The 16,061-nt window shown below is 38.3% G+C and overlaps 1 protein-coding gene across 1 annotated transcript; it reads right to left on the bottom strand.

Moving 5' to 3' along the window:
• Window positions 1-1,382: 1,382 nt before the first annotated feature.
• Window positions 1,383-13,113, bottom strand: pepd (peptidase D). Its single transcript, XM_044030169.1, has 15 exons — window positions 13,030-13,113; window positions 11,251-11,434; window positions 10,247-10,374; window positions 9,480-9,543; window positions 7,552-7,599; window positions 7,202-7,263; window positions 6,375-6,419; window positions 5,860-5,935; window positions 5,678-5,724; window positions 5,312-5,380; window positions 4,716-4,793; window positions 4,270-4,418; window positions 3,493-3,677; window positions 2,463-2,654; window positions 1,383-2,306 (listed from the first exon to the last, which is right to left on the bottom strand). Exons 1-15 carry the CDS (start codon window positions 13,044-13,046, stop codon window positions 2,163-2,165), a joined length of 1,488 nt encoding a protein of 495 aa, XP_043886104.1. The 5' UTR covers window positions 13,047-13,113; the 3' UTR covers window positions 1,383-2,162.
• Between the last annotated feature and the right edge of the window lie 2,948 nt (window positions 13,114-16,061).

Here is a 16,061-nt window from a genome sequence, read left to right on the forward strand (position 1 = left end):
GTTTACAGGGGTAGCTGTGTGGACAAAGTATCAGTGAAGTGTCTTTATAACAGATTTCATTTTTCATGACATCTCTCTTGTATCTCTGTTGCTGCACAATATCTAAAACCTATGAAAAGTACATCTGTGGTAGAGGTCGCCTGAGATACTATAATTGTCACAACACAGAAGATTTGAACTATTTTATGTACACCAACAACGTTACTGTGTCCGACAAACGTGTTCCCTTATCTTTAAGACAAACACATACTTATTATTCAAAAACAACCAACATAATCTCCATGAAATTTTATAGAGACTGAGTAAAGTAAAACATAATTCCCTGTAATTCCATAGCTGAGTGACGATGTCGAGGTTCAGTGACTGTACAGGAAAATAGGTCATACACAACACACACACAGTCTGTCTTCTCCACACAGCTGTTCTACAACTGTATAGTGGAAAATCACATCACAAGTGAAAAAAACATACTTATACTGCTGGATATATTATATTAGAGTGTTGGATAAAGCTCTTTTTTAAAGTGCCATTATAACCAGAGTGAATATAACATAAATACCATATCACAGAATTATAATAATATAATAATTGCACTCTTTAATTGAAGATATGATTGAACTGCAGGTATTATTACCACTTAAAAAAATGAAGTTTGGAAGCTGAACAGACAATGGTTTGTGAAGCAGCGGTTCATTTCCCTGAAGCGAAGTGAAAAGTTAAAGCACAGCCAGCTAGAGCTAAAAATAACAATAATAATAATAATGAAAAAACAACACATTTTTTTCCACTCAAAGCTGTCAGGAAGGAGAAGATAGAACTCACTTTGGTGCAGCAGCCATGACGATAACCGAGGACGTATTACAGTCACGTGACAGCAACGTTAAAGTTGAGTCTGAAGTAGTTGTCCTGCTTCGACCGTGAAGTTGTATTGTGTATATTATTTTTGTGAAGCCTTTCTTGCTGTTTTGTTCCCAACTTTGATTTTTCTTTACAAAATCCTGCAGCGAGAGCAAATATCGTTACACACGAATAACACAAGAAATAGTGGCCAGACTAGATGCTCAGTGGCCCCAAGGTCATTTGTGTTTGAGAGCCCTGATCTTAACAATGCAATCACACTGAAAATACTGCTGGAATTTCTTCTCTAAATGTGACATAAATGTGGTAAAAAGAAAAAGAGAACAAAACAGAACTGTTGTCATGGCAAAAACATAAATGTTTACTTGGAGGACGCTTAAACTTTGAATTGTGGGGTGGCATCTTTACATCTCTCAGTGTACAGCCTGCTGGAAATGATATAATCACAAGAAGAAATGAATCATTCTGCATAATATATAACATCATTCACACATAATGACTAAATAAAACACATTCTCAAAACATTTGCTTCAAAACATTTAATTCAACAGGATTTTTATGTGAATCATAGAATTATTTTTAAAAAATGAGACAGATCTGCTTTGGCTCAAATCACATGTAAGTAACAACAACATCATCATCATCATCATCATCATCACCATCAGACATGAGACACCTCACCAAAGAGCAGCAATTCAAGCCAATGCAATACAGGTCAGTCTGAAAATCATCAATAATAAAGCATGGGCGAAAAAAGAAACGTTATAATGTGAAGTTAATGATGATGTAAAAAGTATCCTGATAGCAAATCATGTTAAGGCATAATTAAATCTCTTCTTCGATCATTAGTCAATTATAAAATATTTACAAAAATACTGTATTAATCCTGGTGTTTTTTTCCCCTTCATGATCATCTGTAAATGTTATTTTTAAGGGGCTATATCCAAGTCTTTTGCTTTTGATTGTATTGTTTGCTACTGAGGTTAGCATGCTAACAAGGTCGCCCCAGCCTTTTCGATAGTGAGACTGTAAAACCACACATTTTGGGACATAATGGGCCAGGAACAAGTGAAGAGCATATTTACTTAAGCACATCTCTGCAAAACCTCTTATACTTAAGGTCAAAACTGTTATTACTTTACATTTTGTTGATCATTTTTAGTCTCACATTTAAATACTTGAATATAACACATTTAATAATCAAGATTAAACAGGTGAGGATTGAGAATTATAACTTCCGTTTTAGAGAAGAATATTCTTTTCCATTTAAGTGCAGTAATCAACGTACAGGTTAGAGAGATCTTTTAGACTTTCTTGTTGCTGACCATGGGGTAGAATGGTTTTGCAGAGTCGGCCATGAAGGCCTCTATCTCCTCCACGGTACGAGGGACACAGGTCAGCAGCTCTATGCCATTTGCCGTCACTGCTATGTCATCTTCAATGCGAACCTGCAGACAGTTGTGATTGTCGGTTAAACATGTAAGAAGCCGAGTCGATGTGTAAAGGAAAACTTTATTAATTATTGATCAATGGGCTAAATTCGTCACTGAAAACTGGTCCCATCCGCCGAACGTAAACAAATAAAGTGGCAGTGGAAGACTCACCCCTCCAAAGCCGCGGAAGCGAGCCAGCACTTGGTTTGTAATGAAGCAGCTCTGGGTTGGTTCAGCCAAGGCCTGGTCCAGCAGGTGGTTGATGAAGTAAATACCCGGTTCAACGGTGAGGACCATCCTCTCCTGCACCAGGCGGCCCATCCGAAGACTCTTCAGTCCAGGCTCAAGGATGCGCTCCACCCCCTGAAGGCAGTGAAAATAATTATCTTTTTCTATCACACATCTGTCATATCCATTCACATGCTGCTGGCACAGTCGTCAGGAGCAACTAGGGGTTACACATCTTGCCCATCAGTATGTAGACCAGCAGAGCTGGTGATCCAACCCCCACTGCAGAATATCTGTAGGTCAGGCACAGCTTCAGAAAACTTTGTTCATGCATCTCTCAACCTTTAGGCTTTAAATTGTTTGATTCGAACTTTTCAAAGAAAGGAGGAAAATGCCTTTTCATCCTGTGATGAAAGGGGTTTATCTGTGGGCCACACGGTTGGGGTAATGGGCAAAATGCTTGTGTAAGACGGTAATAACGAGAAGTAAATATCTTTTCAGAAAAAGAAAGTCCTTTGAATTCAGTGGATCCAAATATAAACATTTCAGGTGCCAGTATGTAAAGCGCAGGTGACAAAGTGCTCTTAAAGTACAGAGTGCTCTTGTTCTGGCTCACAAAGTTTGAATTACACACAAACTTTCTGCCGTCAAACACTCAACAGCTCCACTGGGTGAACTTGTTTTATTTATATATATGTATATGTATATGTGTATATATATATATATATATATATGTATATGTGTGTATATATATATATATATATATAGCTGTCAAATGTGCATGACACCATGTGCCTCATCCCATAATGCAGCTTGGCTTCCCTCTGTTTCTATCCCACCTCTGCACCAAGGTCCTTTACATTATTGATGACACATCAATAATGAAGGAACAGGAGTGGGTTGTCTTCATTTTGTGTCGACTGGATGGTTGTGATGTGAAAAATAGTGAGAGTGAGTCCTCTGTAGCGCTCACCTCAGGATAGCCTCCAACATCGTGCACATCGATGCCCAGCAGGTGTCCCAGTCCATGGGGCATGAAGACGGAGCCCAGGTGAACCTTCATCATGTCGTCCACGCTGCCATTCAGGATACCAATCTTCACCAGCTCCTCCAGGTGAATGCGGTCAGCCAGACGGTGCATGTCAGTCCACTTCACACCTACAACAGATTTGTTACTGGAGAACAGAGAATCTCTTGCACCTAAACTTAAAGTATATATAGTGGCTTTGAGACATGTATTAAACTCAGAAGGAGTTCGGAGCCCTGCCTGGAGGGTTTGTAAGTATGAAAAAAAAGAAAAGAAAATAGCCTTTCGTCCACAGAATATCCTGCCAGCTTGTGAGTATAATCTTGTCAAAGTCTGTGTAATATCCTGTTTGAAAGAAGCAGGAGGATCTCCAGGGAATTCACAATGGGAACTTAGGCTATTGTGCTGCCTTCTATGTGCTCAAGCCAGGTTTCACCCTCTCACTCAGATCCTCGAGAGAATATCCTTTTGTGAACGCTCACCCAGACAATGTCCTGTGTGTTTGTCAAAACTAATGTAAACAACAAACACCAGAGAACGATTGAACTCAAATCTCCAAAAATTATCAGAGGTATGTTGATACTGTGTTAGATATGCATAGATATGAACATGAATAGTTTATGAAGAAATATCAACAAGACACTAACATACTTCAAGGCTTGTATATGTCCTACTCAATTTTTTTTTATTAGACAATGAATATGTTGACAAAAAGATGATCACCTGGTTTGATGGCAGCCATGACAGTTCGAGAGGACTTGAGGACAGCCTCATAGATGGCCTTCTGGTCAGGCGTGAACTTGCCATTGGCTGGGAAGGAGCAGGTGATGTCTGATGAGTAACAGTAGTACTCTCCACCCAGGTCAAACAAACTGGAGGAGACAAAAACATACCAGGGATTCATAAATCAAATGCAACTCTGCTTCAATATTTGTGTGTAAACCTTGTGAGAACGTGGAGGCTGTATCTACTGATGGTGGAGCATTGAAATGTTTCAGGAGACAACAAGTGGAACTCTTTGCTCATTTCCCTCTGTTTTTTTTCTCCTGACAGTACACAGCACACCTCTAGGACACTATCAACTCAAGTGAGTTTCCACCCCCTAGTGGAGTTGATACAGCCTGTTCTGCAGAGGAAGCTCTCCAGGAAAAAGTAGAAGAACTACTCACCACATGTCTCCATCACTGATTGTCTTATCATTGGGAGCTCCAGCATGACCATAGTGGAGGACAGATGAATTATGGCCCCTGGTTTGAACACACAATGACATGATTTGAGAAAAAAAAAAACCACATTCCAAAGTAATGTGAATTATAGAAAATTGCTACTAAAACATGTTTGAATAAAATAGAGTAATTCAGGACATCACCAGCCTTCATTTTCAAGCTTTTACTAGCACAACAAAATAGACTGCATCCTTGAGCACTAATCCCTATGAGCTGCTCATTAGACCTTTAATACAGAAGGCCAGAACATGATGAGCACCATTTCAGAATTCACTCAGTGATGCTGCTCTGCTGGCAAGCCACACTACAGAGAGGAAAGTGATGAGTCGTTTTGGTAAACAGGATTTGTTTTGGTCTGCCAAGCTGCGCACTGCGACGACTTCAGTGCCAAAAAAGCCTTAAAAGGATGTGAAACAGCCGATTTATTTTGTCAAATAATTAAGACACTAAAGTAACAACATAACTGAACCAAAAGAGGCTGTAAATTAAATTAAATTAAATTAAATTAAATTAAATTAAATTAAATGAAAAATGCATACGTTCCACAGATACAGGTGTACGAAGTGTGGCGCATCCCTCCTTTAGTGTAGCAGTAGTGCTGAAACAGGCTGGAAAAAGGTCAGAGAGAGGAAACATAATGTTTAACAAAAAAGCAGACATGACCAAAAACATTAGGTAGCAGAACCTACGCTTTACTTTATAAACTTTCTCTCATACAAAAATATATATAATGAATAGTGTAAAGCACCACTGACACATGACTGATCTAGGGCTGTGAGTTATGTGACTAAACAGCACACAACACCAGAATTATTGTTTATATGCTACTCATTTTGTTATCATAAAACTAAGTCACCACCAGGGTCATGTGTGATACTGATCTATTAAAAAAAGGTGCCACTTACCTCTCCATTTCATATTCTTTCTGCCCAGGTTTCACACACTGCATGATCTACAATGAAAAGGTGTGGTGATATAGGGATTACCAAATCTTTGCATGAGCTGCTCATGCATAGGATGCAGCTCATAATCCTCTAACGTTATGCAGCTCATAACCTTAGAGGATTTGAACAAATAAGAATCTCACCATTTTGTGGGCTTCACTGGAAATCCTGTTGGTGTAGCGCAGAACCTCCAGCTCCATATCGGTCTTGATGAGACGGCTGCAGACAGACAGAAACAAGAATTCAGATCTCATACAACTCTCAAATGTTTAGCAGACTGTCCTCCACTGTCACTTGATGCAATACCAGTCTGGGATATGATCTGATGTTGATAAAGCACTACTAATGTATTAGGTCAAAACCTTGTTGAGTGTGTTGGGTGAAGGCACAAAGGGAATCATGTCCTTCTCAGCAAGAGGTGCTCCCTTCTCATTTCAGGTAAATATCAATTAATCTGAAGGGTGCCAACTCTAATGCCAAAGAAAACAAGGCAAGCATTATAGCGTCTGATTCTGAGAGGGAAGAAAACAAGTAATCGCTGAGATGCTTATTTTCCTGACTGGTCGGCTGTAATTACAGAAGGTTGTGTCTTAACAGTAGTTCAATCTGACTGGAAAGAGTCCTTACGTGTATGTTAAGTTCAGTTTGAATCACTTACCATTCCACAATGACTGGGTGTAAGCGAGTGTTGTTTACTTGGAACCTGAAAAAAACAAACAATTATTATAAGATTATTATACATGTATGATGCAACTTATTCAAATTCAAATCACTTTTGAAATAGGTTTATGAAATGGTTCACAGAAGTTGAGCTCAGAGTATAAGCTCTCAATTAAAGGAATGTCTGTCTGTTAGCTGCATAACTGTCCAACAGTTTGCTTGATAGGCTTCACACTTGGCAGGTGACTTACTGTGTGCACACGTGTGTGCAGTGCTGACTCGGATGAGAAACGTGAGAGATACTGGTAAAAAATGTGACAGGCCACTTCTGCCTCGTCTCACACACACTTGAATGTTTTTTGTTAAAATAACACTCATCAGTGTGTGCACATGTCGAACCTTGACTTTGTTTGGATAACAAATGCAAACGAGAATAAAAGAAAATGCTAAAAAGGAAACATAAGACTAAGAATAAACAAGGTAAACTGGGTTAACTTGTCCCCAGACTGATTCAGAGGGACAATCAGTAGACTTTCTTTATTCTTTAAATATCACAAGTCCAATTTTTATTCTTATGTATGTTAAAAAAAAAGAAGAAAAAGACAAAAAGAACAAAGACTAGTGTGAAGGACAAATCAACATTACCATAAATTGACAATGAGCAAAAGCAAGACTCTGTGTTTAATTCATTTACAGACTTGGGTTTATCTGTAACAATCAGTATGCATGAAAGTCTGCTGTGTCCTTGGTTACAACAGACTCTCCCCCCTCGGCACCACCAGAAAGTAAATTGACTTTAAAGCAAATTATGCCAAATAAACACACCGGCTAATTCCTTCAAAGGAGGCTTCACGGCAGATACTCCCACTATCTGTATTCTGTCCTCGCTGCAAGGAAAGAAAAACATCACCACCAATTGCATTAAAATGTAGATGAAGGACATTATTTGGTATACATTCATCATGATCTATTCCATAATTTAGCAGCTGAACAATGTGCAAACTTTTTAAGCTGACTTTCATAATATTGAGTTTCGTATTTCAAGAGCAGATGTTTATTTGGGATATGGTAAATTAAATATGTCTATATAAACGTATCCACAGTTATATATCTGACAGTTCAGTACATTTATATACCACTGGCTGTAATGAGCTAAGAGTGTGCGTGATGCATACCAGTGTTAGGAGCACTGCTGGTTTGAGGTTGGACAGGACATCAACAATCTGCAGGAGAGGAGGAAAAGGAGTGATTAGAAGACTGAGACCCACAATAGAGCAGCAGAATCAACAAACTTTCATCATCCTTCTCATCTCGGCCATGTGGACACACATGCTCTCTCTGGTAATCAGCAACAAAGCCAATGACAACCCTCCAGTGATATTGGCCACCAACAGCAATCATGTCAGATTCCTGACTCTGTCCACAGACACTATTACTATTTAAACTTTTTTTTTTCTCAAATTTATCAAAACTGACATCCTGATACTTTGCAAGCAGTAGAAGAAAAATCTGGGAAAATCGCATCTTAATTTTGAACATTTGAAATGATTATACATTAGGATTACACTTATACACTTGTGTATGCTTAAAAACTAAGTTGTGATGTATCACTATTATAGTGATTTGTTGAGTCATTGATTAGCCATAACGTAATTTGTCTCCACAAACTGATGCAGTTTGTCAACAGTAAACTATACTACAGAGATACTATACTATATACTATATATATCTATACTACACAGATTCTCCTCTGGACACATTCCTTAAAGCTGCACCTGCTCTGAAAGGAATAATGTTGTACTTTTTCTTCGTCTTGCTTTGGGAACTGGACCTGGGAGAGGAGATCTCTGAGGAACTTTGAGGGATGCCCTTAACAGAGTCCATAAGGCCTTCATCTGTGCAAAACACCGGCTGATTCAGTGTAAAATTATTCACTGCACCCCCACTTTACTATAATCAGGCTTTCGAAGATATTTAACGACGTGGAGCCAGCTTGCAACAGGTGTCGCCAGGCACCCACGAGTCATATAGATATGTTTTGGTCGTGTCCTGCTTTACACTCTTTTTGGAGAGACATTTTTAGATCCTTATCTAAGGTGACTCATAAATCAATAGAACATACTGCAGTGACTGCATTGTTTGGTGAATGTCCATCCACAGTATCAGTATACACCACAGATGCTGCTCTTATAGCCTTTGTTACTTTATTAGCGATTAGTGTTTGATGTTACTGATGTTTCATTGGCGTTGTGACACGACAGATCTCGGGGCGGCCGACAGCTGTTGATTCACGCTTTAATATTTAACTTTTTGTTTTTTTTGTTTTTAGTCTTATGTTGTTGTTGTTTTTGTATCTTTGTAATTCTATGTTGTTGATCTCTTGTTTTTGGTCTTTGTCTTGGGTGTTGCTTTTTTGGCATGTGGTATTTGCCCTGTACTTGAAAATATCAATACAAGATTGTGGGTAAAAAAAAGAAATCTATAAAATAGTGCTGAGCGAGGCATGCAAAATAAGTTAAAATAGAGAAATACTGTTCATCTCTTTCTTTCAGTTCCTTTTGTGGAGCCTGATTGCTTCACTCTGTCTGATTTTAATATTTAACCTTCAACACTGTCTATACATGACTGTTTCCCAAGCTCTAAAAATGTGCAATTAAACAGTCTGAAATGGCGACTGCAGTGTTACACAGAATGGAGCAACTGATTATTTTTCCCAAAACAAATGAATAATCAGTATGATGGTTCACCCAGTTTTTCAAATTCTACTTGATCACATACTCTGAGCATTTTATGGAATAAAAACAGGCCTAATAAAGCATCATAAAACGCATTCCTATTTCAATCCCTTTTAATATAATGATAGTGTATACACGATGCAGCTTCATGATCTGTGCTTAAGTGTATCTGGTGTCACTGATTTTTTTCTTCTTCTTTGCAACAATGAGATCCGATCAAATAAGAGAACAATGACTTTCACCTTTATGTATAAAGTCATTTCCTGTAACTTCATAGCTGGGTGACTTTAATTCAAGGTTCAGTTACTGCACAGAGAAAAGATCACACAATCACAGGCTTTTAAAGACCAACACTAACACAGACTTACGTCACAGGTGTATTGCACCTCATCAACAGCGTACTTCTCCTTGAACTGCTCTTTAGTAAAGATCCTGTCAACAGATGTGAAATGCACAAATGGTGAAGAAGAGCTCAATAAACAAAATAAAAGACAAAACAGACAAAATAGATTGTATTAAAGTCTGGGAAAACACTGCAAAAGAAAGACCAGAGGGGGAAAGCTCAACTTATGACAAGCTCAGTTCATTACAGTCGTGATTAAGTAACTCCTGAGTGAAAAGGGCTTATCATTCACGTCACATGACAAAAATGATCTGAGGTTTATAAATTGGGAAGAGAAAACATATGACATGGGGTCAAGAGGTCTGCGGGGTATTTCCACATCATCATTTCCAAGATTTGTAAAGTACTCTCAGCACATATACTTTATATATATATATATATATATATATATATATATATATATATATATATATATCGCCCCTTCCTTTAAAGCTGCAGTGCGGCCATTCCACGCCGCACACAGGAAATGATTTGTTTGTCACAACTGAGGGAGGCAAGAGAGAAGCATAACAGCAACAAAGTGCTACTAAAACAAAATGGCTGTGAAAGATTGTACAATAGCTGAAAATGCCAAGAAGCGGACATGAAATCTTTCAGAAACGGATTCTGCCACTAAAAAGCCTGGACTTTTAGCACTTATTGGATGGGGCAATAAATGTTACACACTAGAGCTTTAAGCCAGTGATAATAGTTGGCCATGTACAAAGCTCTTAGAGGATTAGTGTGACTCACTCTCCCATCCAAGTGGCATAGCTTTCAGGCAGTTTGGGAACAAAAAGGATGGATTTCCCAGAGTCCACATCAATGGCTCCATAACAGTCAGGCTCCGTTACTCCAAAAGCCCAGTGGAAGAAAGACTCCTACACAAGTGAAACAATCAGCAAGGATGTTAGTGAAGGAAACTATAATAGTCAGCTAAAAAGGAAGCACAGTGTCAGCAAGTTGTCCCAATTTAGTTGGATTTATTGAGGTAAATACAAAAACACAACAAAAAGTAATGTATCCCATGATTTACAGTATGTTCATATCCAGTCACAGTCTTAAGCTTTGTCTTAAGTCTGAAAAAGACTGACATCATATGAATACAACAGTTTTCTCTGTGTATATTTAAGTTTATTGAATTAATTAATACAATTGCTTAATGCCCACATCACAAAGGAAATTGTGATAGGATCAATAGATTATGAAAATCTTATAAACAAGGATTACTGTCCTTTGTTCAAGAACATTTGAATAAATACACAGAACTTGTTTTCATTATAGTTGCTGTGAAGAACATCTCATGTCAAATGGAAATGTGCCTTTTAACTGATGTAGTATGCAATTTAGTGTTGGAGCCTTCATCATTTACCACATTGACTAAAATAATTAGTGTTTTGATTAACAGGGCAGGTAGAGCACCCAGACAGGGCATAATTATACCTATTTTTTTACTTTAATTTACTACATAAGCCATAATAAATAAAGTATAATGATTCTTAGCTAAAATGTTTTGACTGGTTTCAAAATAAATAGCTATTACAGACTTTGTTAGGCTAAAACAAACAAAGGCTCATTCTACTACTCACTCAAACGACTTATGATAGGAGATGAGAATTGGATGTGAGATTTTGTTTTTGAGGTAGCTGGATAGACTGGCCTCTGAAATCTTTCCTTTAAAGATCAAGGAACAACTGAGAGGAGGTGACAGCGAATAGAAACAAACAAACAAAAGATTTAAACTTAAGACGACCTACCTGCCTGAAAAGCAGGTCTGTGTCAGTGCAGTATCTCTGCTTCTGCTCCCCTCCCTGCAGCACCACCACTGACTTCGCCTGCTCTCCGTCTTTGGCTTTCAGCCCTTTGCACAGTCTTTGTCGGTTCTCAGCAAAAAGAGCAGCAGACACCCTCAGGGTCTCATTACCCAGCCAGAAGACAGGTCTAAACAAAGCGAGATGGTACATTAAGTGAAACAGTGGAGAATGGTTCTTATTTGGGTCTAGATGATGTTTGCCCAGTCATACCGTGAACAAGTCTAATACAAATACATTATATAATCCACACTATCCCACCATCAAGCAGCCATTTTTATAAGCCAACAGTATTAAGATACAATTTTTTTATATTATTTCTCTTTCACTATAAAGCACACTTTTAAAACACTGTTTAGAAAACTGTCTGTCTGTATCTTCTTCTGATAATGATTTCTGGCAGGCTGTTCACTAAGAGGTGTAAATCTGCCCTGCAATAGTTCAAAGTTCTTAACATTTGTTAATGAGTATTCATTGTGAGATCTACCCTCTCTGCCTTCTCAATTATTTTCATATGGGAGAAAAGTTGGCAGAAAATAAGTTCAACACTTTTTAAAAGGATAGAAATGTGGGGGGGAAAAGAAGAAAAGTTGGCAGGAACAGGCTGAACGTTGGAAATGCTGACTCAAATGAGAAGACGACGACATTAAATTTAACTCGGTGAATGATTACATTTATTTTTAACTGAACATAGAAGTCATGATTCTCCCTCAGCTGTAAAACATCCATGATGATAAACTGATAACTTGGTGATTTAGTTACTTGAAGATAAGTAGATAAGATAGTATGTAGATTAATGTCATGTCGTGGTGCGGTTATCTTTGTTATCTAAATTTGACCCTATATTGATAACGTCATCCGTCTTGCCCTAAAATCTGTATGAAATTGTTAAAAAAAAATAAAAACATTGCGATTCTTATGATAAGATAGAACATATGTGATACAGTGTGGATGGTACCAAAGGTGAAAATAACCTCACAGTATTTCAGGGCTCATGAATTTCCTTATGATCCACTGTTGGGTTGTTTATAGGTGTAATTCTGAACGGCCAAAGTGTCAGTGAGGTGTCTATAAAACTGAGTTAATTTTTCATGGCACCATCTTTGATGTTGTACTGGATTACACAACACTCTGAAGACCCATGATAAATTCCAATATCAAAACCTCACCTAAGGTGACTGCTACAATTTTTGTGTTCAATAAAGTTCAGGGAACATGTTAATTTTAATTATTTTAAGAGTAAAAGTGAAATAATCTGTCAGACAAAGTTATTCCATTTCCCCTTGAGACAACAAAGCACATAACTATACTGTTACTGCACTTTTTAAGGCAAAGGGTGGCAATACTATCAGCTTCAGTGACATTCCCAAAGAGCGGTGCCTTTACGGAAGATATGCATGTCTTTGAACGCATATTATTTTTATTTTTTATATACATTTATTATTTACTTATAAAATAAAGCAAGTGCAAAATCTGGGCAGGAGTTCGTTAAACCAACGGAACGTTTACTATAATTTCGACAGAGCTACAGAGAAACGTGGCATTTCCCTGACAACTGATTTGTTTTGGCGAGCTGAATCATTTAGCGAAATGACGAGTACAAAATGAAGAAGGTCCGACCAGGAAAAGTAAAAACCGCTAAAATAACTGTCCAAGTTACGGGGAAAAAACATACAAACATTTGTTCTAGTCAAAACTCCCAGAAGAGCAGAGGAGTGAACTCACTGTGGTGATGCAGCCATGATGATTCCGGATCCACTGAATGTCACGTGACAACAGCACTCACGTGATTTTTCTTTTCCTCTGACGTTACAAAATGATGCGTTCAGGTTCTCAGGAAATGTTAGTTTCAGCGGTTATGCTGTATTGTACGTATGTGTGTGTCGAGCTATTCTGGGGTTTCATGTCCCCAACTGTGGTTATCATTTACAAAATGCTACAATAAATGCAAATAACTTTAAACGAGAATAAATAATGTGCTACTAAAAAGATATAGGTTGAAAACTTCCCCCCAATTGGGCTTCTTTTGAACATGTTGGCCTGGAAAAAATAGCATTGGGTGGGTTGATAACATTTGGGCTCCTTTTCACAAGATTTGGCCTTTTTATATATATAAAACAGTCCAAAAATATTAACAAAATAGTTGCCATTATATGGTAAAAAAACAAACAAAAACTGCTGTGTCCTCTCACTCATAATCATGAGCTCATATATTTTGAAATGAGAGTGAATCCGCTCTCACAGTGACAGTCATTGGTTAATCAAGTGTTACCAATGCTATTAGTCACTGTCAAATTGTAAGCACTCCAAATGGGGTTAAAATTTCAACCAAGCTACACTGAGGTGGGGAAAATACAAGACATTATACAGGAAGGAATAGGAGACTGATCCCGATCTAAAAACGTTGGTTGCCCCAGTCCGAGCTTGTTGAAAGTAATGTAAGGTACAGAAATAAGAGTGAAATTTAACAATTTAAAAGAACATGGTGCTACAATAGGATGATGGTCAAAAGATGACGAAAGATGACCAAAAAGCACAGTGAACTAAGGATTGCAACTTATGTCGCCTGTCCATCGGTGAAGTTGACAACCTGTCGGATATTATTCAACCAGGCCTACAGCAGTGATATCTGTTCTGGCACCAAGAGTTGCACGAGAATAAATCTCCATATCCACTGTATCTCGATGAGACTACTGACATATCCATGAAAAAGCTCCTTTGTATATGTGTGAAATATGTCAGTTTGTCAGTGCCTGTAAGAGCTTCTGGACTCCAATGCGAATGGAATACCAGATGCAATTGTTGCCTTTCTAATAAAGTGTTTCCTGGACATCAAAAACATGGTGGGGATTGCAACAGATGGAGCAAGTATTATGGTTGGGAAAAATCACTCAGTTTTTATGCTCCACAAACAAATGCAGCCAAGTCCACAGCTTATTCGTTGTGTTTGTCATTCTCTGGATGTTGTAGCTAACAAAGCCATGCAACTTCTCCCCAGCAACCTGGAATACATGATAAGAGGTGGTTTGCTCAGTCAGCAAAATGCCAGAGTGATTATAAGACAGTTTACCAGACTGCACAACGGAGGTTGTCCACTGAAGTTAATAGTGATCTTAGGCATCGAAAGAATTCTGGATCAAGATGATGTCCTTAAAATGCACGTCAGTTTGGTACCAGATGTAGAGCACTGCTATTCAGCCAGGATTTCGAAAGACAAGCGACAAAGCAAACATGCACTTTCTCCGCCCCGTGATAAAAGAAATCAAAGCGGTGAACAAATACTTCCAGCTAGAAACAGGAGACGCACTGGGTGTATTGAGTGATCTTGATAGACTGTATACATAGAGAAGAATCATTAAGCCCAGCATACTGCGCATGAATAATGACAAACATCTCTGGGAGCTTGATCTTAAATCATACAGGCTCCACCTCGCAAATCCAGATGCTGACCTGTGTACCACATTCCAACAGCTGCTGAGGGAGGAAATTACATTAGCACCTGAATAGGAGACAATTTCAGTGTGGTGTTTGGCTTTCCTAAAAGAAGTGCTTGTGTAATATCAAATGCACCTGCCTGCATCAATGCTGCACAAACTGGAGCTGCTTTGCCCCAAAAATGGTGACGTCCACCATAAATAGGCCAGGTCAGGAATTAAAGATTCATCCACATGAGTTACTCATGTTCAGATGACACCATAGACTGCCAGTGAGCGCATTCAAAGCTGAATGAAGGGAGAGGAAGGGAGCAATTGTTTCAAAGAACAAGCGCTGAGTGCTATCAGATTGCTCACTCTGTCCATATTAAATGCTCATGTTTAGAGTGGCATTTTCCCAAGTGCCACTGTTGAAGGATGACATGAGAAATCACATAGAACAGCCGCTCCTTTACAGCCTCATGGATGTGAGCTCTGGCCTGAGCAGGAACGGGTGGAAATCAGCCATTTTCACACATCCCCTGGCAGTTGTTGGCGGAGATTTGATTCCTTCATGTATTTGCCTGCTGACATGGTTTTCACTGACTGTAGTTCTTCATGTTCAACATTGCTCAGTTTGTGTTGTTAGATATCAAAGTTATAACAGTTTTGGGTATTAGTTTAGACTTTTTGTTTTTAAAATGAGTTACAACCACATAAATGAGCATCAACTAATTCTGTGTGTGGCACCACTGCTCAGGATTTATTGTCCTTGCAAGCCTTCGAAAGAACCAAAGGTGTAGAGCTTTGGAGCAAACAGGTTAGTGAGATATATGTGTTCAATAATTTCATTTGGCCACACAGTATGTTACAAGGACGCTTTAAAAACTGGAATGCACCGTAACGGCAAAATGGTTCCCCAGAATGTTTTAACATTTTACAACCATTACTTCAGAATGAACAGAAAACTAAACCAAACCTATAAAAGCATAAATGGTAGTTTTTATTTTTCAACTTTTCTTTCTTTTTTCTCTTTTAAACCTTTTACCTTAGTAGTAGTTTTGTGGTGAAAACACCTGGGAGCCATAGCAACAAGGTGTCAGCAGCACTATGTCATTATCAGCTGTTGCACAGATACAAAGCTTTCAAACAATATAATTTGTCAATGTTGTGTTATTTAAAGGATTGCTACCAAGACAGCAGTGTCAAGTGTTGTCTTATAAAATATACCCCCAAATACTAGAAACATTTCACACTGCTTTTCAATCCTTTCGTGTGAGAGTTTCATAATTTCCTTTAAACTGTCATGTTCAATAAAAGCAAAAAAAAAGCCAATAAAATATA

The sequence above is a fragment of the Solea senegalensis genome, linkage group LG7 (assembly GCF_019176455.1).
Source record: "Solea senegalensis isolate Sse05_10M linkage group LG7, IFAPA_SoseM_1, whole genome shotgun sequence".
Classification (NCBI taxonomy): Eukaryota; Metazoa; Chordata; class Actinopteri; order Pleuronectiformes; family Soleidae; genus Solea; species Solea senegalensis.